The sequence below is a fragment of the Gobio gobio genome, assembly GCF_949357685.1.
Source record: "Gobio gobio genome assembly, chromosome: 8".
NCBI lineage: Eukaryota > Metazoa > Chordata > Actinopteri > Cypriniformes > Gobionidae > Gobio > Gobio gobio.
In genome coordinates, this window is record NC_137114.1 from 31,172,357 (window position 1) to 31,195,063 (window position 22,707).

The 22,707-nt window shown below is 37.9% G+C and overlaps 1 protein-coding gene across 1 annotated transcript; it reads right to left on the bottom strand.

The window, feature by feature from the left end:
• Positions 1 to 8,337: 8,337 nt before the first annotated feature.
• Positions 8,338 to 20,723, bottom strand: tsr1 (TSR1 ribosome maturation factor). Its single transcript, XM_079824222.1, has 15 exons — positions 20,529 to 20,723; positions 19,945 to 20,048; positions 19,629 to 19,857; positions 18,120 to 18,254; positions 17,551 to 17,999; positions 16,572 to 16,722; positions 15,867 to 16,063; positions 12,753 to 12,970; positions 11,480 to 11,639; positions 11,230 to 11,340; positions 10,934 to 11,066; positions 10,012 to 10,128; positions 9,776 to 9,916; positions 9,580 to 9,654; positions 8,338 to 8,642 (listed from the first exon to the last, which is right to left on the bottom strand). Exons 1-15 carry the CDS (start codon positions 20,644 to 20,646, stop codon positions 8,464 to 8,466), a joined length of 2,517 nt encoding a protein of 838 aa, XP_079680348.1. The 5' UTR covers positions 20,647 to 20,723; the 3' UTR covers positions 8,338 to 8,463.
• Positions 20,724 to 22,707: the final 1,984 nt, after the last annotated feature.

Sequence of the window (22,707 nt, forward strand, 5' to 3'; positions counted from 1 at the left end):
AGATAGATAGATAGATAGATAGATAGATAGATAGATAGATAGATAGATAGATAGATAGATAGATAGATAGATAGATAGATAGATAGATAGATAGATAGATAGATAGATAGATAGATAGATAGATAGATAGATCAAGTAATAAATAAATAAATAGATTGATAATAAATAAATAAATAAATAAATCAGAATCAGAAAGAGCTTTATTGCCAAGTGTGCTTGCACACACAAGGAATTTTTCTTGGTGCTGAAGCTTCCAGTGCACATATACAATACAATCACAACAAGAACATAGTAATACAAATTCTAAGAATAAAAATATGAAAAATAGTATAAAAAAATATAAGGTCACAGTTACGTTTAGTCAGAATAAACATTTACAGATTATGAACGTATTTACAGTATTTGAGTAGTATGAATATATAAATATAAATAATCTCCTGAGTTTAGAAGATTGCACTAAACAGTTATTTTTGTAATAATACAAAATAAGTAATTTTGTAAGAATACATTTTCTCATAATGGCCGAATAAAAAAAGTAGCAAATACTTTATTTGTATAACACATGGCAAAATGCACAACAATGTTGAGGCATACGTCTAGGTTTCTCTCAGTTTGAGACCCTGTGGCACTAGCCTATTGCCCCGCTCCATAACGTGTCCTTGAGTCAGAATAATGCACCATGGGAACAGCTATTTAGCGGTTGAGCTGTTTGTTGCCTTGCACCCTTGGCCAGACACCCAACCAGAGTGTTCTCTCTATGGCAGCGTGATGAGCACTGTTTTTATCTTTGTGGGTACAACCGCTCAATTGACCACATGCAAGATCACCGGGCCCTTATGCCAGACACACCCCTGAGAACCAACATCTCACCAGAAATTGTGCAGTAGGCCCAACATTTACGCACACCCTCTCCTAATTCACTCTAATGAGATGCTGCAAGACAGCTTTACTAGATAGGCACGCAAAGACGGGTCATTTGCATCCTCTGCCTTTTGTGCACGTCCTGGCCGACACGCGGATGCGTCCTCCACTGGCAGTGTTGCCGTTTTCTGGAGATGAAAGCTAAACGAGAAGCTGTCGTGATTGATTGGGATAATGTAAGTGTGGGTTTGAACTGGGCATGTTGTGATTCAAAAGCTTGCGTTGGAGGGAAAGGCATGCGCACCACTTGAACAAACCAACCCTTCTTTTTGGAGCCTGTGAGGGCCGATGGTGCGACTTCCTCAAAATACCTTCGCCAAGCGTGTCTATTGTTAGCAGATGTCATTCTGACTTTCCACCACACACTATTGTACAGCGTTTGAGAGTAAAGGCCCGTTCACACCAACAACCATGAAGATAACTATAACGATATATATACGCCAATAGGATAATTTTCTGTTTAAATTCTCGATCTCATGAAAGCAGGATGGATTCTGATTGGCTGTACCCATTCCCATCAGCTGGGAAAAAATACTGTTCAGTGCTCTGAAAGTGATCCCAACGATATTGTTCCTCTGTGACGTTATTGTTATAGTTGTGGTGTGGACTCTACTATTCTTTTAAATTTAGAGCGTTTTTTAACTATATTTATCGAAGTTATAGTAATAGTTTGTGTGACAAACATTAAAAGCAGCAGATGACAAAATTGCAGCGCATACGAGAATGTTATCGCCTTAGTCAGAAATAGAACTGTTTACTGTCGGGACTTGTCGCATCCAGTGTAGACAGCTTCACTGATTATAATAGGTTCTATTGGCTTTTGTCTCATCGCATTATGCCGCCCGCATCTGGTTTAGACACAATGGTCACAGTGGTCTGTGAGTCAGTGAGACCAGGGTCACTGTGCCACCCTGGCCCGAGGGCTGGAAGCAACATGTTGGCACCAGCGGTCACTGGTCGTCTTGGTGTTTGAGCAAATGATCCATCTGTGGAACACATGGCTGGCCGCTCAGTGGTCTCTGCTCTCTAAACTCTCCTCATTAGCCCCTCAGAGCCACTCCAGACACACACACACACACACAGGGGAAGAGCAGCCTTTTGTTTTCTGTGGCCTACGCGCACACTACACCGAACCTCCTCCTTTTCTCTCCTCTCTTCCAACTAAATCTCTTTTCCGGCTTGATTCTCGCTGAAAACCATATGGCATGTGACATCATGGGGGCAGGAAGCCGAGCTAAAGGGAAGGATAGAGCAGAGGAGAGAGATCGGACTGGTGATGTCAGCAGACAGGCATGCAGGGAGGCCCAGTGGGGTTGGGGGGAGCAGGTTGGAAGTGCTTTGGGTTTTTTTTTTTTTATATTTCACTCCCACCTGGATAATCAGGAGGGAAATGGAGGCGGGTGGGGGGGAGGGTCTTGTGGACTTTGTGTGAACTGTTTTCCTTTAGGGACCTGTCCCCGTACTGTAATAGAGAATGTCTGCCCTCATTTACCAGTCACATTTTAACATTGTTCAATCTAATATGCGCAAAATGCTCTCTGAGGTACAATCAGTCTCGCACAACAACTAGGGCACCTATCATGTCCAATCAAAAAGGCATTATACATAAATCCGTTCCTAATGCTGCACTCTTAGTTGGGGGGAATCTGCCTCCAGCATTTTTCCTGTTGGATAGACCCATAGGGTACAAGGTAGTTTCAACATACCAATCAAAAGTTTGGACACACCTGCAGATTCTTTATTCTTTATATCTTGGAATGATAGTAAAGTCACCAAAACGAATAATTAGCAAACAAATCAAAACTCTCTTATATTTTAGATATACATAACATATCATGGCAGCTATAATTTTTATGAATAAAGATCAATTTATACAATGAAAAATATATATAAATAAATAATATACTTGCATCCAACACTTACACTGTTTATCTTAATTCAATGATCTTTATTATTATTATTATTATAATAACACTTTTATCTAATACTAACACTATTTATCTTGTCTTTGCTAAAATGAAAGTGTAATTTAAAAAATGTAATTGAGTTAGATAGTGTAGAAAAGCCGCCAACAAATGCTAAATTAGTTAAGAGAATGAATGGAATGTGCCGTCTTATAATAGCCTAATAATAACCAAATTTTTACACAATTTTTCTATACATTTTTTGTGGTCCCGAAACTCTGCACATTCCATTCATTCTCTTCACTAACTTCATGAGGTGCATCATGGGATGCATTTAAGCAGTTTCCGTATATGCTGAGCACTTGTTGGCTGCTTTTTTTCCACACTATCCATTCCTACTCTTCTATTTAATATATATATATAATTACAGTTTAAGTTAAGCAAAGAAATTTGAGCGCTTATATTTTTGTAAATAAATGTTAAGCAGCATAAGCCTTTAGAGGAAAAGTTTCACGGGGAACATAAATCCAGTCAGGTGCGTTCAAACGTTTGACTAGAACTGTATTTAATTTCATTCTGTATAGCAGCCTTGATTTGTGTGGTACAGTAATGCACCGAGACCTTGGGCAGCGGTTCAGGCCTGGTATCTGGGATATACATTAACAATGAGCGTAATGCACTGTGGCCAACTCTTTTCACTGAGTTGCCTTAATGAGACAAAAGTGCACATTCTACAGCTGTTTGCATTGAACCATGAGATTTTCCATGTTTATATGCAATGATAGACAGAATCTTGGATCTCTTCTCTTCCTCCTCAACGGACCCCAGGTCCATTTCCGCTAGCCTATTCCCTCGCACTCCCTCACGCCTCACCTAAACGCATCCAACTTCTCCTCGTCTATCTCATCTCCGTCTCTCTTGCCGAAGAGTCACGATCTGCGCACCAGGCTTTTTGTCTGTCAGACTCCCTCCCCTGTTCGCTCGCTGGGTGAACTCCACTGCTTTGTTGGGAGGTCCTGGTCTCCATACCACCCCCGTTCCAGCCAGTTCTCTATCAGCACAAACACACACACACTACCCCTCTCCTCTGATTAATGGCAGAGCTGGGGCGTGTGCCAGGCCAGCTCCTCGCAAACTCAAGTGAAGTGAGAGAGAGGACAGGAGAGAGCAAGGCGAGGCAGGGCTGCCGCAGCTGTGGTTTTGGAGCCTGTCTCTCAGCCCCTGCTCTGCCCCCTCTCTCCATCTCCTCACTGGCTCCTTCGGGGACACACGCCTTGGCCAGGCCCCAGGAACCAGGGAGTCAGGACCAGGGTAAGGGGAGAGGAAGGGGGGAACAAGACAGCGAGAGAGACAGAAAGAGATAAAGGGAGAGCGAGTGTACAGAAAATGACAGGATGTTTGATTTTACTGAGGAATTTTGAGAGGCTATATGGTGGAGACAATTAGATGTGGCAAGAAAAGGGTGCCTAATAAGATTTAGCTGAAGAATACTTTTCTTACTCCTGCAACATCTTTAGATATCTGTAATGCTACAAAAGTATTTTCTTTCAAATAAATGCTCTTTTGAACTGTCTATTCATCGAAGAATCCTGAAACAATGTAAAAGGGTTTCCACAAAAATATTAAGCAGCACTGTTTTCAGCATTGATAATAATAATAATAAATGTTTCTTGAGCAACAAATCAGCATTTTAGAAGGATTTCTGAAGGATCATGTGACATTGAAGACTGGAGTAATGGCTGCTAAAAATTGAGCTTTGCTATCACAGGAAAAAGTAGTTTTATTCGAAAATGTTAGTATTATGCAAGATCCTATCCCCTCCTTCCTCAACGATTGGAAACATAGCGTGTTATCATGATATCTTGTTCTAGCTAATTAAAAGAGCTAGGCTTAGTAGTTTTATGTTTGACATATGACAGGCTATGTCATTTTAAAAGGCTAGACTAGGCTAACTGTTAGCATGCTAACCAAGGCCAGCTAAAAACAAAAAGCGAAATGTTTGAATCAAATTTTGTAGCTTTGGTAACTTAATGTAATATTTAAAAGACATTATGAGCATATTTTTCAAAAACAGACCATAAAGCTATTTTCCAACACGCTAAACTCAGTAAATTTTTAAATTGATGTCTATGCAAAGGAAATGCTTTCAAAACATCAGATTGTATTTATGCTAGACACCTGCATATTTATAGAAAGTACTATAATTTAGTGCTCAAGAACGAAGTTCTGAATGCAGCAGATAGTATTGTAGGATGCAACTATTCTTTTTTCAACATTGTTTGGCTAGTGACACAGAAATGACGTAAATATGATATTGATTTAAAACCTTACATGTGAGTGTATAGATCATGATTTCATAGCTAGCAGATGAGATATCTGAAGCTGTTGCATGTTCTGCCGTATTGCTGTCCCAGGCTCGCGGCCCTCTGTGTGTGTGTGTGCGTCTCTCTTGCGGTGTTTTATGGGCTGTGTGCTGCGGTGCACTGACCTCGCTCTCACCCTGGTGCCACCCAGCCAGTGCAGGACTCAGGCACCATTGGCCCCTGCCAAAATCCCACAGCGCCACATCTGCTATCCATAAACGCCAGCCACTCTAGCTCTCCATCTCCTTCTCACACCCCTCCATCCCCTTCTCCCCCTCCCCTTCCTCCTCCTCTCAAACATATTTGCTTATTCTTGTTTTCCCAACTGAGCGGCACTTAAATTATACTCCTGCACAATCTCTGTTTTACATTCAATTTAAACACTCAGTGGTTCTGCTCTTATCTCTTCCTCCCCTGCAATCCATCTCTCTCTCCTTTTTTACTCTCTCTCTCTCTCTCTCGTCTTCCACTGGAAATATCTTTTACCCATTATGTCTTCAGTGGGATCCAGCTGTGTGTGGTGGCAGGGAACTTGGAACCACAGGACATTCCTGGTCCAAGAGGCCCCAAGCCACCAGTATTAACTCCTTCTAACTGTGGTCGAAACCAATCACATGCTCATATGAGTGCTGTCCAATATACCTCCATGTAGTTTGTCCCTCACTGTCACAAACATTTTGCTTTCGATCAGCCAAGACACAATTCAACATTTCCACGTTAATCCCAAGCGGATGTTTCTGGTACGCGGTGGGGCTCAAGTGGAGGAAAAACTCGACAATCACATTCCACGTATGTTTTTAGAGGAATATACAAGGGTCAATAAAAGTGAAACTCGGTTCACAGTATTTGTGGCATAAAGCTGATTACCACAATTAATTATTTTGGACATGTCCCTTGTTTTCTTAAAAAAGAAATCAAGGTTACAGTATAAGGCACTTACAGTGGAAGTGAATGGGGCCAATTTGTAAATACTTTAGTAAAATACTTTAAATACTTAGTTTCGAAAGTAAAGCCACAAAACATAAACAATAGGATTTTATTGTAAAAAAAAACATTTAATAACCTTTTTTGTTTATAGTTTACAACCTCAATAACTACAATTTTACAACTTTGTTGGCATGATAACATAAAATCCTTAAAACGACCTTAAAAATAGCAAGAACACCTCTACAGCTCAAGATTTAACAGAATTAATATAAGTGCTTATATAAAATTATAAGCATCATGTTTCTGTGACAGTGAGGCACTTACAATGGAAGTAAATAAGGCCCATTTTTGGTGGATTTAAATGCAGGACTTGCCATAACATAATGAAACCCCTAAAACTATCTTAAAATTAACCAGAACAATTTTACAGCTTAAGTTCTAACAGACGAATAATTAATATGTGCTTTTATGAAATTATAAGCATCACATTTCTGCTTTTAAATCAAGGTTACAGTGAGGCGATCTTTGGTGGATTTAAATGCAGAAACTGAGGGTTTTCCTTACGTAGTTGTAAAATAGGGTATAACTTTACACAGAAAAATTGGTAATTGAATTTTCATGTTATAAAAAAAATCATGTGGCTATACTATTGAAACTTAGTATTTTAACATTTACCCTTGGCCCTATTGACGTCTAATGCAAGTCTCACTGTAACCCAGATTTTGTCTTTCTTTTTTTCCTACAAGAAAACGAGGGGCAAGTCAAAGTTAATTTTACTGCTAATCAACATTACGCCACGAATGCTGCCGATTGAGCTTAACTTGTATTGAACCCTGAATATTTCTTTAAGAACAATCTCCAGTGTGGGAGGATTATATTTCCTCTCTAGATCATGAACATTTGGCCAGGCATACCACACCCCATTCAGCTTTAAACAAGATGTGTTTAACACATCCCCGCTCAATGCCCCCGGTGCACTATGGCTTAAAAAATGAACGAGAAAATAAATGGAGTGCCTCAACTTAACCGTCCAGAGCTTCGAGTGCACCCCTAGGCAATAAAGAAGTATTACCCTAGTGCGATTGTTTTATCATTATTTGACTTTTTCCACCATAATCAAATTCACAGCACAGGATAAAAATGTACATATTGAACTTTTGATACCCCGTTTCTTGGATCGCATTGTGTTTTTTGAGCCCAAAGCTTCACCTTCTCTTTTCCCAGACATATTGGCATGCGTCTGTGGTGTGGTCCCAACAGAACTTGGGGATGAATCATGTAGCTGCAAGCATGCAAGAGCACTGTTTTATGATAAATATTACAATTCATAAATCATTGTTTCTCAGAAGAGCAAAAGAGCAAGGGGAGGGGGTAGATAGAGAAAGAGAACTGTAAAACATTTGGGGATCCGGCAAGAAAACAACGGAGGGTCACGCTCTCTGTGTGAGAGAGTGTAGATGGTGGTGAAAAGGGGGCTTCAGGTCAGGGAACCACCAGGGAGAGGGAGTGGTGGAAGAGTCTGTAGGAATGAAGGAGAATAACATTGCAGACGGCACACATACACGCTCCATCTGTGCCATAAAGGCCCATAGAACCTCACTGTCATTTGCATATGGCAGCATCTCGGCGTAAATTATGGCCGCTGTGCATTTGTTCACCAGCGATAATCATCCCTCACCGTTGCCAGTGATTCTGAACGATGGCAGCCAGAGGACAGTAAGGACTGCAGTTGTTGTTTAGGACATACTTGAGGGAGATAATATTCCAGCGTGAGGTTTGGCCTGAGCTAAATGATGAGAAATAAAAGATTGCAATGACAGTATTTACAATGAGAGCTTAGATGCGGGTTTTTGTCACTGCCTCCCTCATAAAAACACAAGGTCTTGCTTTGGGTTTAGGCAGGAATTTAGTTCAGTTCACACATTTTTTTTTCTTCCCATGCTCCTCCGCAACACTGCCAAGGATGCATTTACTGGTCAACAAAAAAATTGTGGTGTTTGAGAAATTATTTCATGGGTTAATTTGTCAACCTGAGGCTGTAAATAACCAATGCCATTATGTTTGTACTGACATTGGTTAAAACATCCCAGACTCAAAAAGGAACGTCAAACTCTTACTCTGTGGAAGAGTTCTTCACTTTAATACGTGTTTGCCATCTAGTGGTCACTGAGGGAAGTGATCAAATTAAACTTTATGGAAAACGCTTCAAGAACACTCAAATAAGCACAAATTATATATAGACATTTAATTGTCAATTAAAGTACAGAGAATCAATATCTGAGCTGCTTTGACAAGCAGTCAGTGTCATGTTATGGTTTCCATTGCTTTCAGTTCATAACTTCCTGCCTCTAGTCCATGTCAATGTCACAGAATGCTGGCGGCTCCTCTCTCTTGACCCAGGGCAGAGGGGCAGGGACATGGGGGTCGTAAGTCCAGTGAGGATACACCCTCTTATACAGATTCATCAGCACTGTGTCCTGAGAGCGCATCTGATTGTCAAATACACACTTCATGTGGCCATGAGTACCTGCAAAAGCACACATAGAAGTGTCATAAAATACTCAGAGTTCCCAACATTCACCAATTTTTAAGAATGTATTTTTTTCCTTTTTCTCCCAAATTAAAAACCAGAGAAGCCAATACGTTTTGTTAGCCATTTTGTTGCATTCATTTCTATATATATTTCCAGCTTAGTAAAAGATTTAATCTACAAATAATACCAATTTTATTTATGAACAATACCGATTACTTTTGTATAAACATCCAATATTCAGACTTTAAATCAGTTTTATTTGTGAATCATTAGACTTCAACAATAAAATATGCATTATGAATATTTATTAATATTATTAATAAGCTTAAAATATACAAAATTATATTAGTTATTATTAGTGTTGTTTTTATCCTTATTAATATGAAGTTTAATTAAATGCTTAATTAATGTTTAAATTAATAATGAAAAAATTTATATATAAATATATAATATTAATACAATTGATAAATGATGATAATATTGTGTATTATAATCTTAATTGTTTTATTGATAATCTATTCAAATTAATAATAATGCAATTATAATTATCATCATGGAAAAATATTTTGTGATCTAATTGGTCAAAAATGTATATTTTGAGCCATGTTTGAACGGTTTAGTTTAAAATACTAGTAAATTCTTACTAGCCTAGTCCCTGACTAAAATGCTTGTTTGAGCCGTTTTAACTGAAAGCAACTTACACTTGCATATATTAAAATGTCACTGCCACTGCTGGTCTCAATACGCACACCAGGATTGTTTTTTCTAAGGCATGTTTATAAAAGCTATTTAAATGTCCTAATTGAACTAAGGACTAACTAAGCCCTAATTCTGGTTTAATCTAAGCCCTGTCTGTAAAACCGGGCCTAAATGTTTCTCTCCACAACTGAGGTTATTTTTTTTGTGTGTGTGCGTGTTTTTTTTTTTTTACCTAAAGCTTCCTTGATGTGTCCTCTTCGTCCCCATTTCGTACGTAGTTCTACTGGCTTAAACCACAAAATATCATCTGCAAAAAAGAAATGCATTAATGTTTGACTCAAATATTAGATCTTAACAGAATGATTCATTTAACACCACACACACATCTGAAGGTAAACAGATTAAATGACTAACACCTCCGTTCTCACCTCTGTTGAAGAACATGTAACGGACCACAGCAGAGCGCCGGTTGATTTTGAAAGGGTGTCCACTTAGCACGATTCTCTTCAACACCACACGCCGAGGATCGCAGCTCAAAAGACTTCCTGTGGCCACCAGGTCCTGCATACCTGTGGTAAAAGTAAAACAAAAAAGCTAAACCACAAGCTGTACTGGTGAAGGCAGTTCTCTTTTTGAATCAAATGTTATGTCTGATTCTCCCCACCATTGTCTCTTTGTTTGAAGACCAGGACACCAGCTGTGGGGAAGGTAATGGGGGCATAGACAGACATCACTGTAGGAGCATCAGGACGCAGGAACCGCTCCAATTTGTGTTTATCAGCTGAGGACAAAGAAAATCCAGATTTAATATTATTAAATTGCATTTAATGAGATTTACCCCTGTCAGATACATTATGTGGACAGACAAAGGATTTGTTTAAATGGATTGTTGACCCAAAAATTTGCGTCTTTTTGTTTTTAACATGTTACGGTCCAGAGACTTGAGGGTGAAAAGTTCATTGAAACATGTAAAAAAAAATAATAATAATATTGAAAATGCTAATTAATTAATAAAACTAAATTATGACATTAACGTTTTAGTCTGTTTTCCAAAGATTGGTCTGTATTCATTAGATTAATGACTAATTCTTTTGGTCACACTTTAGATTAGGGTCCAATTCTCACTATTAACAAACAATTAACTATGACTTTTCCCTCAATAAACTCCTAATTATTGCTTATTAATAGTTAGTAAGGTGGTTTTTATGTTTAGTTATTGGTATTGGCTGTTAACTAATAAACAGCCAATATCCTAGTAATATGCATGCTAATAATCAACTAGTTAATAGTCAGAATTGGACCCTAAACTAAAGTGTTACCACTTTTTATATTTTATGTTTCTCTTCATGTTTTACAGCACACTAATGGTGGCTAGAAAAAGGATACAGGATATATTTTCCCCAGATAATATAGTACACATTTCTACCAACATTACTGTGTGTGTATTTTTATGTTGTTAGTTTGGAAAGGGGTCTCTCTCAAAGGGAACATCCTATTTAGGGGTCCGTGGCATCAAAAAGTTTGAAAGCCCCTGCTATTAAAGAAGCCCTCTGAAAAACATGACGCTCTCTATAGGTTGTTATTACCAGAAGTGTGCTGTGAGAAGATGGCCGAAGCTCTGAAGCGCCTGAAACCGCACTGAAACACCAGCTCTTCTTTAGACTTGATGGGTTCTGTGTTGCTCGGGTGCTGCCGCACCACCATATGCATCACTGACATCTGCAAAGAGATTTCAATACCGACTATAATTATTTGTGAAAGTGCATTTAAACTGAGCAGTACCACTGTATTTCAAAACTCAAGCATCACTACTAAATGTTACCCTTTGGAAATGTTATGTTAATCACTTAAAATGTTTGAGAATCTTCTAAGCTGCAAGTACCTTCTGTTCATGTGGTAGCAGGGACACCAGCACTAATGGTTTTCTGGTCAGAAAGCTCTCCATTACTGAGGGAGGAACATCCACAATATGAAGTGTCACATACCAGCCTACCTGCAGGAATAAAAGACGGATATTTCAAAACAAATTCCTTGGGTAAACAGTGAAACCTCAATGTTTCTGGAACAAAACCAAGATATTTGTGAAAACTCTCTAGCCAACACCCCTTTCACCCCCCCCCCCCCATACAAACCATCGCTCCTTCATCCTCGCTAGCAGCATCTGCTAATATTCGGCGACGCATGCGCTCAAAGTTCTGGAATTGGTAGATGCGCGAGTAGTTGGGAGGCAAGTTTTCCAGGGGGTCCCATGGGGAGGAACGGAAACTCTTCAGACCTCTGTACCTCTGGAACCTGAACATGCAGAACAGGATAGAAACTTTGGGTAAAATAATTTTCAAAAGTCTAGTGTTTGCTACATAAATTTTTTTATAATAATTATACTTTGATTCTGCAAAGATGCATTAAATTTATCAATAGTCAGAGTAAAGTAACTGAAATGTATTACCATTTCCACAAAAATATTAAGCAGCACAACTGTTTTAAGTCTTGTGCAGCAAATCAGCATATCAAAATGATTTCTGAAGAATCATGTGACACTGATTCTGAAAATACACAGCTTCACAGGAATACATTTAATTTTTAATGATATTAAAATAAAACACACTTATTTTAAATTTGTAATGATATTTCACAATATTACCATTTTATTACTGTATTTTTGATCAAAGGAATGCAGCGTTAGAGACTTCTTTCAAAAGCGTTTTTTTAAAAAAAAGTCTTACGGACCCCATACTTTTAAACCGCAATGTAAAGCTATATATAAAAGATCTTTATAGTGCTTTTTGGAGTGTCTTTTTGGTACCATATCAGTTATCGGCCGATATTAGAGTTTTTTTTATTTATTTATCATGTTAATATAAACTGCTTGGAGCATTTATATTGCTAAAATTTTACGTGTTTTAGATGATGGCAATCCTTAAAAAACTAATAACACTTAACACTGTTAAACGTAATCTTTAGCTGATATCAAAATGAATACCCATATTTTCATACTATATAGTGTTGTGATGCCTAAATTCTTTATTACAAAAAATGATGGGTTTGTCATTTTTGGACGAACTATGCCTTTAAAATCTAACATGGACAGATAAATTGTTGGAACTGTCCTGGTTCGGTCACACTTTAGATTAGGGTCCAATTCTCACTATTAACTAACTTTTAATAAAGATTTTTTTTTGCCGCCAAATCCGAATTACTGCTTATTAATCGTTAGTAAGGTAGTTGTTAAGTTTAGGTATTGGGTAGGTTTAAGGGATGTAGAATACGGTCATGCAGAATAAGGCATTAACATATGCTTCATAAGTACTAATAAACAGTCAATATCCTAGTAATATGCATGCTAATAGGCAACAAGTTAATAGTGAGAAGTGAACCCTAAACTTAAGTGTTACCCCTGGTTCTTACCGTGTCTTGGCTGAGACGTCTAGGGGAGTGTCGACTTCATCGGGAAACATCTCATTGGCACGTGCCTCTCGGTATCTCCTCAGCCCCTCTCCCTCCTCAGCCTCGTCTATGCATTCGTCATACTTCTGATCGGCTCCAGTGCGTCCGCAGGAACTGATTTCCTCCTCTTCTTCCCCATCGTCATCATCTTCTTCAGATGCGCATTCAGATCCAGCATCCTTAGAGAGGAAGAGATGCATGTAAAAACATTTCTCTAGACATACATCCACAGAGTCTAGCAAACCCAAACAAAACAGGCCATTTCTTTGAAGTCCACTAAACAGACAGCATAGTGGCTGAGATAGGGAAAAAGACAAGACATACCGCTGGGGTGCATTAACCCCCCTGTGGGGTCAACCTGCAGAACAATTGCAGGTGCAGTAATAAAAATAATCTCCGTAATCATCTGTAGTACCACTTCCCTATTGTTAACATCTTGCATTGAAAAGTCTCCTTTGGTGCGCCCCAAGACATCAAACACATGCTAATTATGATTAAAGAAAATAAATGGACCAGAGCTTCCATACATGTCAAGCTTCCCCTTGTTCTTTCAAGCCCAGCTGGTATAAATAAATGGCCACCCCCACCACAAGTCTCGACAGGAAGTTCTGTCCAAAGAGCAGGAAGACAGAAAGCTTCTCTCGGGACACCCTCTCCAAACACTATTGTTGCGTCGAGATGCCTGGCACTAAGGCCAAGCAGCAGACGTTGAGAAAACAAACAGTGCCTCTCCGCCACACAGCGCAAAGTCACGTATGCACTGTTCCGCCCGCACCGTGCCCACCCTCCATCTCATCCTACTGACTTTATTTAGACCTTCAATCATTATCGGGCAGTCAGATGTACTTGGATTTAAAGCGCTTTTGCCAAGTTCGCCAACTTATGCAGGTTGCCATAACAACAGTTAAACAAAAACAAAACATGCCCACTCCTCCACCACCATTATAACTATACAATAACAATGATCATTTATATTAGTAAAATAAAAATATTATTAAAAATGTATTTTATTATTATTATATTACTATTGCAATAATACTACTGTACTGTAAAATAAAAAGTCTTGAGTATTTATTAATAATAACAACAACAACACATTGTATTTACAGAACGATAAAATTACAGTATTAATATTCATGACCGTGTCAATTTCTTTTAGGGGTGCACCGATCCGACTTTTTCAGTCCCGATACCGATACCGATGCCTGGGCTTTGTGTATCTGTCGATACCCGATACCGATCCGATATATTGTTGAATTAATAATAAACTGTATATCTTCCACCTTATACCTTCCTTGAAGAGACTAAAGGCACCAGACTTTACTAACTAAACATAACTAAGACAAAATAACAGATGTATGTAAGGTGTTGAATTCTTATTTATTTAAAAAACAATTGTGCATTCAAATCTAAAATAGAATGTAATCTAACTTCTTTAAATAAATAAAATGTAGCAGTGGAAACAAAAAACAGTCAAACATACAATAGTAATCTGACAGTTACCAAACATTTTTTACACTACAGATAATTGTTTTGGTATATAATCATATCAATATTAAAAAGTAGCATTACAAATTAACAAATAGTCTAATTTTCTACCATATGCAATTTAATAAAAATTTTCAGCTAGCTAATAACAACTTTGTTCTGGTTTCACCTCACTCCAGATTAAATGATTGTAGGCTAGGCCTATTTATTTTACTACACATTGTCAACAGAAATAAGATGAAATACTGTTGATAATTAAAAATAATTCTTACTACCCACTCTTGCTAAAATGGGTAAGCACACTTGTGTTCTCATTTCAGTTGCGTTCTGAGTAAATTAATAAACTGAGTTCATGAGTTCAGTGTTGGACAGATCAGTTGTTCTGGCCAGTCGTTAAAATGATTCGGTTCAAAGGAGTCATTAGGTCACGAATCGGACATTAGCAGACGCGTTGTGTGCGAATCCCGTCTGTTAGAACATCGCGAAAGATGTCAACACACAGAAAACACTTCATAACTGGATATAATTTGTCTCCCGCTTATTGAAAGTATGCTTTATGTCAGCTGGTCAGAGAAGAGTCAATGTTTTTTGAGCGCAATTCACACCCAGTGATAATTCAAGGACAAAATTGTCCGAATGTGTCACGTGCAACATGGTTTCGGTCTTCCGAGCTTTTGATTTGGATTAATATGTGAAATATGAGAGCGAACACTGATTATTTTGAAGACCCAGAGAGCGCGCGCGGGGGAGGAGCTCTCTGATCGGTCTCTCTGTCACTCAGTCACAAGCGCAGCATCTGTTCTACATCACTCGTAAATCACAATAACTCATCAAATTAGGCTTTGGCCGTCAAAAAAATGTCAATGCAGGAAAGACCCTGACTTTGCAGTAATACCCTCGAAACAGCGACGAACTAGTTGGCGTGGCAAGCGTGAAATATCTCCTCCACACAGCCGACTCTCTGGCTCGCTCCCTTCTAGCATGCGACACACGTGAAGCTGACGAATGACGTAGGTTCTGCTGCGACGGAAAAAAACACCTGGATCGGCTTGTGGATCTGTTAATTTTTTCGATCCCCGATCCAGCTATTTTGTCAGTATCGCGGCCGATATCCGATCCTAATATCGGATCGGTGCACCCCTAATTTCTTTGCTTTTAAACATTCACCTACAGAGCTTTTTATTTTTTCTGCAGAGACCTTAAAGCTTCTCTTTTATTTATATTCTCATTGCAGGTGGCGCGCGTTGCATTAACATAAGCAACCCAAACTCGCACCGCTTGCAGAGATGGAGTTGCATTTATATTTAGTTCTCCCTCTGATTTATGCAATTCACCTGTGCCATATGTCTCAGGGCGGAAAATACAGAAATCTGTCAAATAGGTAGGGGGGAGGGAGAAAAAAAATGTCACATCTCTCATCTGTATTCATCCTCGTTCACAGCTCCCGTGTGATTTATTTTGGCGGACTAATAGTTTCCTGTTTGTAGATATTTGGTTATGGAGAGTAGGCTGTAATTGTTGTTTTTCCTCTAAAGGAAATGCTTCATCAAACTTGTGACTGCTTGTGTCAAAATAATAAACACTCACCTGAGATTCATTATCACCATCCATTTCATCTTCCATCAACCCATCTTCTTCTTCATCATCATCATCATCATCATCATCATCATCATCACAGCTGTCAACATCATCATCATCCTCTTCAGCATTATCAGTGATCCATGTGGCCTGATAGTCAGACGTCCCCTTTGGTACCTTCATCACTCTCCTGTTCTTTCTGCCCTCTGAACAAAAACATATCAATCCATATTGTCCATAGAGACAATCCCACTGTTAGAGAATCCTACTGACCGATTTAGGTCACTAGTAGGAATTCCTGCACAACTGGCTACAACTTTTAAAACTCTGATCATAAATTAGATGTATGGCCACTAAAAAAGTTTTTTTGACCATAAAAGATTTTTTTGGGGCCAATTCAATATGTAGAATTGGCGTCTGTTCATCGACGAGAGAACTCTGATTGGCTGTTTAGCTAGGCGAACGAGTCAGTGCACGAGAATAAGAGTAAAAGTGATGAAAGCGAGCAAGTAAGTTTTTACATTTACCTTTATTTCATTTTTTTCATATCAAGTTAGTAATTTTAGCGCTTCAACTTATTTCAGTTAGATGCCAATGCAACTATTCTCCTTTTCATTTAAAGTTTTTCATGTAATGTTTATATTTTATTTTATTTCAATTCACGATATTTACTCTGGTGTGAACAGGGCTCAAGAGCTCATGGTAATACAGTACCTTCTGCCTCCTCCAGCTCTGCTTCTGTGGGCCACGTCTGCTCCCCATCCATGGGATCCACCTCTGCCTCCGCCTGCAGGCTCTCTCTCTTCTCAGGATCTGCTTTCATCAACACCCGAATGTCCCCATTCATATCTCCATCACCGCCATCCTACAGGACATAGATATAAGAATCTTAATAAACCAATAAACATCACAAATTATAAATAAATCAGGTGTGACAACACTCCAGTGTCAATGAATTAGTCCATCCACAATTAAAGTGAAAATACTACATGTCGGGATATAAAACAGTTATTAGGACCAGGTTTTTGGACCAACAAGTTTTCACTGTGGGATTTTATTCAGTGGTTCTCAACCAGGGGACCGGAGCCCTCTAGGGGGCCTCAGCAAACTTTTGAACGTCATTTTAAAAGTGTGATTTCTAGACCTGGACAAGTCATGTAAAATAATACAATCTTAAAATGTCATAGGCATTTTTATAATTAATACACTAAACGACTAAAATATTTAATTGGGTAGAAATATTAATCAATAAATCCTTCAGTAATAATCACTTAATAATAATGTTCCATTTTATTATTATATTATATTACTTAAAATGAACTAACAATGAAACATTATTTTAAAGCATTTACTAATATGAATGTTCATTTTTAACATTTACTACGATTATAATAAAGTTTAATATTTTAATATTTGATATTGATGACCATCACAGTCTGTGAAAAGGATATATTCCTCCATTAATTAAGAGGACCATTAATATTATGGGCATCATCAAGTATTCAAATTAAGTGGGGAGGGGGCTCAAAAAAAGTTGAGAACAACTGCTTTTAATGCTTGTTGCACCTAGTTAGGATACGGTGTTGAACTTTGAATTATGAATTAATTAATTCTTGAACTAAATGCACAATAAATTCTCCACTACAACAAAAAATGCAGTCTTCAAAAGTTAACAGTAACTTAGCCTCCTAACCGTCATCTCTACGTCTCGTCCTGGCTTCACTAGGCGAGGGGCTGCTGTCACTAAGGGTAGAGGGTCTGCAGGAGCATCGATCTGGCTGAGCTGAAAGTCTCCATGACCTGTGATATGCACCAGCCTGTTGACTTGTAGTGGACAGCCTCGAATATATCCTGACACACAGAGGGTTCCTAACCCTGTAGCTGGGCCGCCTGTCCCACCCTGGCTGGTGTTCGGTATATATGTGGCTCTCTGAGCCAGCAGGTATGAGCGGCGTGACCGGAAGCCCAGCCGCCTCTGTTTCTGTGCCGACAGGTGCCTCAGTAATAGCGTGGCATCCTGCTCGCCGTCCACAGGGAAGAGACGCGCTTCTGGGAAACGAGACTCTACCAAACGAGAGAGCGCCCTTCGAGACTCAGTGCGTTTCTTCACCGCTAGATCAGCCACTCCCTGACACACCAGTGCTGCAGGGCAAAGAGGAAGAAGAATTGATTACGATGTGTCAATTGTATCACTTCCATCAAATATTTGTACAGAATGATAATATGATAATGGATAACTGATTGCTTCCAGTAATATCTCACCATGACTTGGCAACCCCTGGGCAAAGAGGCAGGACAGGCAGTATTCTCCATTGCTGTCCCAACCTTCAGTCGACTCCAACACAAACACCAAACTGTCTGCAATCTTCGCAACATCCAGGAGCGAATGCATATCAACTGAAGTGAGAAAAAAGATGATTTTCACAGCCCCTTTTACACCTTTTTTACACCCCTTTTTAAACTTTTAACACAAATCACACTTGAAATAGCAGTAATTTTCTTTGATAACAAAATATCAAACCAAAAGTAGGGTTTATATAAAAGAAAATTTTATAATAATAATAATAAAAATAGTAAGTCTGAACTATTTTGCCAAAATTAATTAAATAAAACATTTAAATACAATTTTTAATTTTAAAAGTTAATTTTACAACATTAAAATGGACAATAGTTTATATTTATTTTGAAATGTGCTAAAATATTACATTTAACAATGTTATTAATTTTTTTCCCTATTAAATTAACATTAGAAGACAAAGGTCATCTAAAAATACACAATTAGGCATCCAATATCGACTGATACTCAATTTAAAATTATTAAAAATCTCCAATATTAGCTAATAACTGATTTAGAGCCAATATACTGTATCATCTCTATATTACGCATCCCATAAACACAAGCACACTTTTCAGGTAAATCATTTTTTTTTAAAACAGGTTAGTATGTCATACATAAACAAAATTAAACCAGCTGGTTAAAAACAATTGAAACATGAAAATGACATTTTAAATAGTATAATTTGTTTTTCCCCTTGGTTCAATGTTTTGTTATTTTTGAGTGTGGTTTAATGTTCAAAGGTTTGGTCAGTAGGACTTTGTTCAACTAGGATGCATTACAATGATGAAATGTTAGTAATAAAAAAACATTTATAATGTTACAAAATATTTTTATTTCAAACAAATACTGTTCTTTTACAGTCGTAAAAGAATAACAAAAATGTATCAAATATCAAACAGCACAACTGTTTTCAACATTGATAATGTAAAAATATGTTTCTTTAGCAACAAATCAAAGGATCATGTGACACTGAAGACTAGATTAATGATGCTGAAAATTCAGCTTTGCTGTCACAGGAATAAAAATTATATTTTAAAATGTATTCAAATAGAAAATACCTTAAATTGTATTAATTTCACAATATTGCAGTTTTTACTGAATTTTTAATCCATTAAATGCGGCCTTGGTGAGAATAAGAGACTTTGGTTACACTATTTTATGGTTACATTGTACTTACTTCAAATATGTACTGGATAATATTAATTAACATGTACTTAGTTAGTTACTTGTAATTATGCATGATATACTGTTATAACTATTGTAAGGACATGTAGTAAGGTGTAACTACATCACCTTAAAATAAAGTGTTACCAAAACATTTAAAAAATCTTACTTAGTGTAAAAATCTTTTGTGCCCACTGTATAGTGTCAGAAGTTAGAAATGAAATTCAATTGGGCTTCATCAGCATTTGTTCCTTTGCTAAAAGTGTTACCTGCATCCGGCGTGTAGAAAGTGAATCTCTGTTTAAAGCGGGGCAGAACAAGACCGAAACTGTTCTTAGCCCCAGTGACTCCTTGATCCTCATGCACCACGCCACCAACTCCTTCACCCCTCAATATCTCTGTGACAGCTCCAGCATCCACTGCTGCGTGAAGGGCTATGACTGCCACCAGATGAGGGGGTCCATCCCTGCTGCCCAGCTTCCTTTTCTCCGTCAGAACCTGTCACCATTAACAACCCAAAACGATTAGTTCTTCAACTAATGGCCAATCTGTAAACCAAGTAGAAGTCTAATCAAGTCACATTACCGAGTCTTTTTTGTTGCGGCGAAGCTGGTTGGCTTTGTTTCTGCGGTCCATTTTCCTTATAACTTTCCTCTGTTTCTTGGTGAGAGCCATGACAGCAACTCTACCTAATTTGATTGATGTAGGGGGTTAAGTTTACCGTCTTAAAAATACACTGCATGATGATTATAACAAAGAACTGATCAACACTTTACAAGTAAGAACAGTATCAATTAGAACCAGACTAAGATGGTTTGCTGGTCTCTCCGAGCCAGGTCAGGCTAGTTTTAGAGGAGCTTTGGTGCTTTTGATGCGTTCAAGTTGGGAGACCAGCATAAACCAGCTAAGACTAGCAGACATCTTAGGCTGGCTTAAGTTATTAAACGTAGGCCTGTAAGTTAAATGTGTATATTCTCTCTCTCTCTATCTCATTCTACATGTATAAATATATATATTTCTCTGTTATATACTCACACACAGACATACATTTTTCATTAAAGTCTCACTGATTACTGCTCGGACCTTTAAACACGTGTTCACTCAGACAGGCACTGCCCACGTGACGGTTTCCACGTATATATATTTGTGAATCAACCCATCAGACATACCCTTGTTCTCCCGCCCGATCTCGCCTTTAGTTCGGTGTTTTCCATGCTTGTGATTTTTGTTTTTTTGTTTATAAGCTCCAGGTCTGTGAGCCTGCTGCTGTTCATCTCCTGCAGCCATTTTCTGTCATGCCGCACATGTAAACTTTACTGACGTCATATCCACGCGTCTGACTTTCCTTCTGCAGAATCGCCACTGAATAATAAAGTGCCCGAGTGCCACCTACTGTTGTTCAGCTGAATTATCCTACCATGGATACCAGGTCTGTTAAAGGGATAGTTCACCTAAAAATGAAAATTCTGTCATAATTTACTCACTCTCAAGTTGTTCCAAACCTCTTTCTTCTGCTGCTTTCTTCTCCTCCCATACTATCGAAGTCAACGAGGCCCATCTAATGTTTGGTTTACCCATATTCCTCAAAATATATTCTTTACTGTTCAACACAAGAAATAAAGTCATATAGGTTTAGAACAACTTGAGGGTAAGTAGCCTAAATGATGAAAGAATTTTCATTTTTGGGTGAACTATCCCTTTAATAAACTAATTTCATGAGATTCACCAAAATGTATAGTGAATCTCATGAAAACTGTCAATGGACATGTTTACTCCCCAAAAGTTATCTTAAAGGATTTTAGGAACAGTACGATGATATATTTTACATATTACGTACATTTCTAAAGCACATTGGTATGCATCATGGTAGTAGCCTATTTGTCATACTGAATTTAATTTATGCTTTAATTTTAAATCTTTTTTATTAATATTAAATCTTTACAAATGTATTTTCAACAGGATATGTCTCGCTTTTTTGTTTGTTAATAAACAAACATTAATGCACACAGTTATTTACACCATTAAATATATCTGCAAGCTATCTGAGCTTTCACATGCTGGATCGAATCCAGCATCATGTCTTAATATATCCTCTTTTTTTCCCTTGCTCCATTTGCTCTATTAAACAAAAGGCACAAAACTCTGTAAATATATTTTTAAAAAAAGACTTGGATTTGGGTTTTGGTGGGTTAATTCTCTGTTTTTCTCATGAAATCCTGGGAGGTAAAGATAAAGCACATTAATTTCTCATTACAGGACAGAGCTTATATTTTCTTGAGCAATTTTATTCATGATTCATGCGTGTGAGTTTTATTATTTTATATTGTCATAAAAAACATAAAATAAGAAAACAAACAAATGTGTCCTCCATTCAATCATAGTCCATAAAAAATAGATTATAGGCCAACAGAGGAAATTATAAATCATTCCCAGCACAAAAAAGCTATTTTAGATCTTCTCTAAACATTTGATGAACACCAAGAGTTCAGAGTGTATTTAGCCATATTAAGAGTGATGTCAACTGAGTCATTTAGTCCCTAGAGAATTTCTTTGTTGTTTTTACACTCATTATAACACACCACGGTATCTCTCTAATGACATCAACTGGACAAAGCATGGCTCTTTAAATCCCATTCATAAAACAGGCTCCATACATCTCAAAACCCTCTGTTCGCCTGGATACAGTGACAGCATCCTGCGCTCTCATTGGCTGAGAGAGATGGCTGCTTCAGAACCAACCCAGAGCTCTAGTTCTCTGCTCTGTTTACCAATTGGTTGCTTGCAGGCTTGTTGACATCACTGTAATAATTTTGCCCAGGGATCAACTTTAACCTCTTACTGATCCATAACAGTGATGATTACCAATATTGAACAATACCAGAAAACCTACAGCTCTGTACATTTTTAGGCTTAAACTGTGGTGAAATGTATTCTCATCATAGAGTGTAGTTGGGATTACATCAGAGGCAAGCTGTAATCCTTAACATTTGATTTTTTTTATGAGTTGTTCTTTGCTTGTCCTAGTTATCTTCAAGTCCATCTGTGTGAGTCCTGGTGGGTTTTCACATTTCAGACACACAAGAAAAAAAATCATCATAATCATTTACATCTCTTTGAGAAGACTTCATCATACGCACATGATAGAATATAGTATCAAAGTCATAATCTCCTAAACATTTCCAAAATGCTCTCATGTGTTAAGCTGATAACTTTATGAGATGCACTTTTAAAACTGTATCTCTCAAACAATTCCAACAAATATTATCATAATGCTGAAATTGCATTGCTGCAGTTTACTCAGCTGCTTATTTTACAGGAATCACGTTTCATTAAATTTTCCTCTGATTT

Bases quoted from the DNA above. Each gene is read 5' to 3' on its own strand.
- tsr1 (XM_079824222.1), bottom strand. From the start codon at position 20,646: ATGGCTGCAGGAGATGAACAGCAGCAGGCTCACAGACCTGGAGCTTAT. The intron at 18,255-19,628 runs GTAACACTTTTA...TTCTCACTTCAG, and splicing joins TTTCTACACGCCGGATGCAG to TTGATATGCATTCGCTCCTG. The intron at 12,971-15,866 runs GTGAGTGTTTAT...TTCCTCTCTAAG, and splicing joins ATGGTGATAATGAATCTCAG to GATGCTGGATCTGAATGCGC.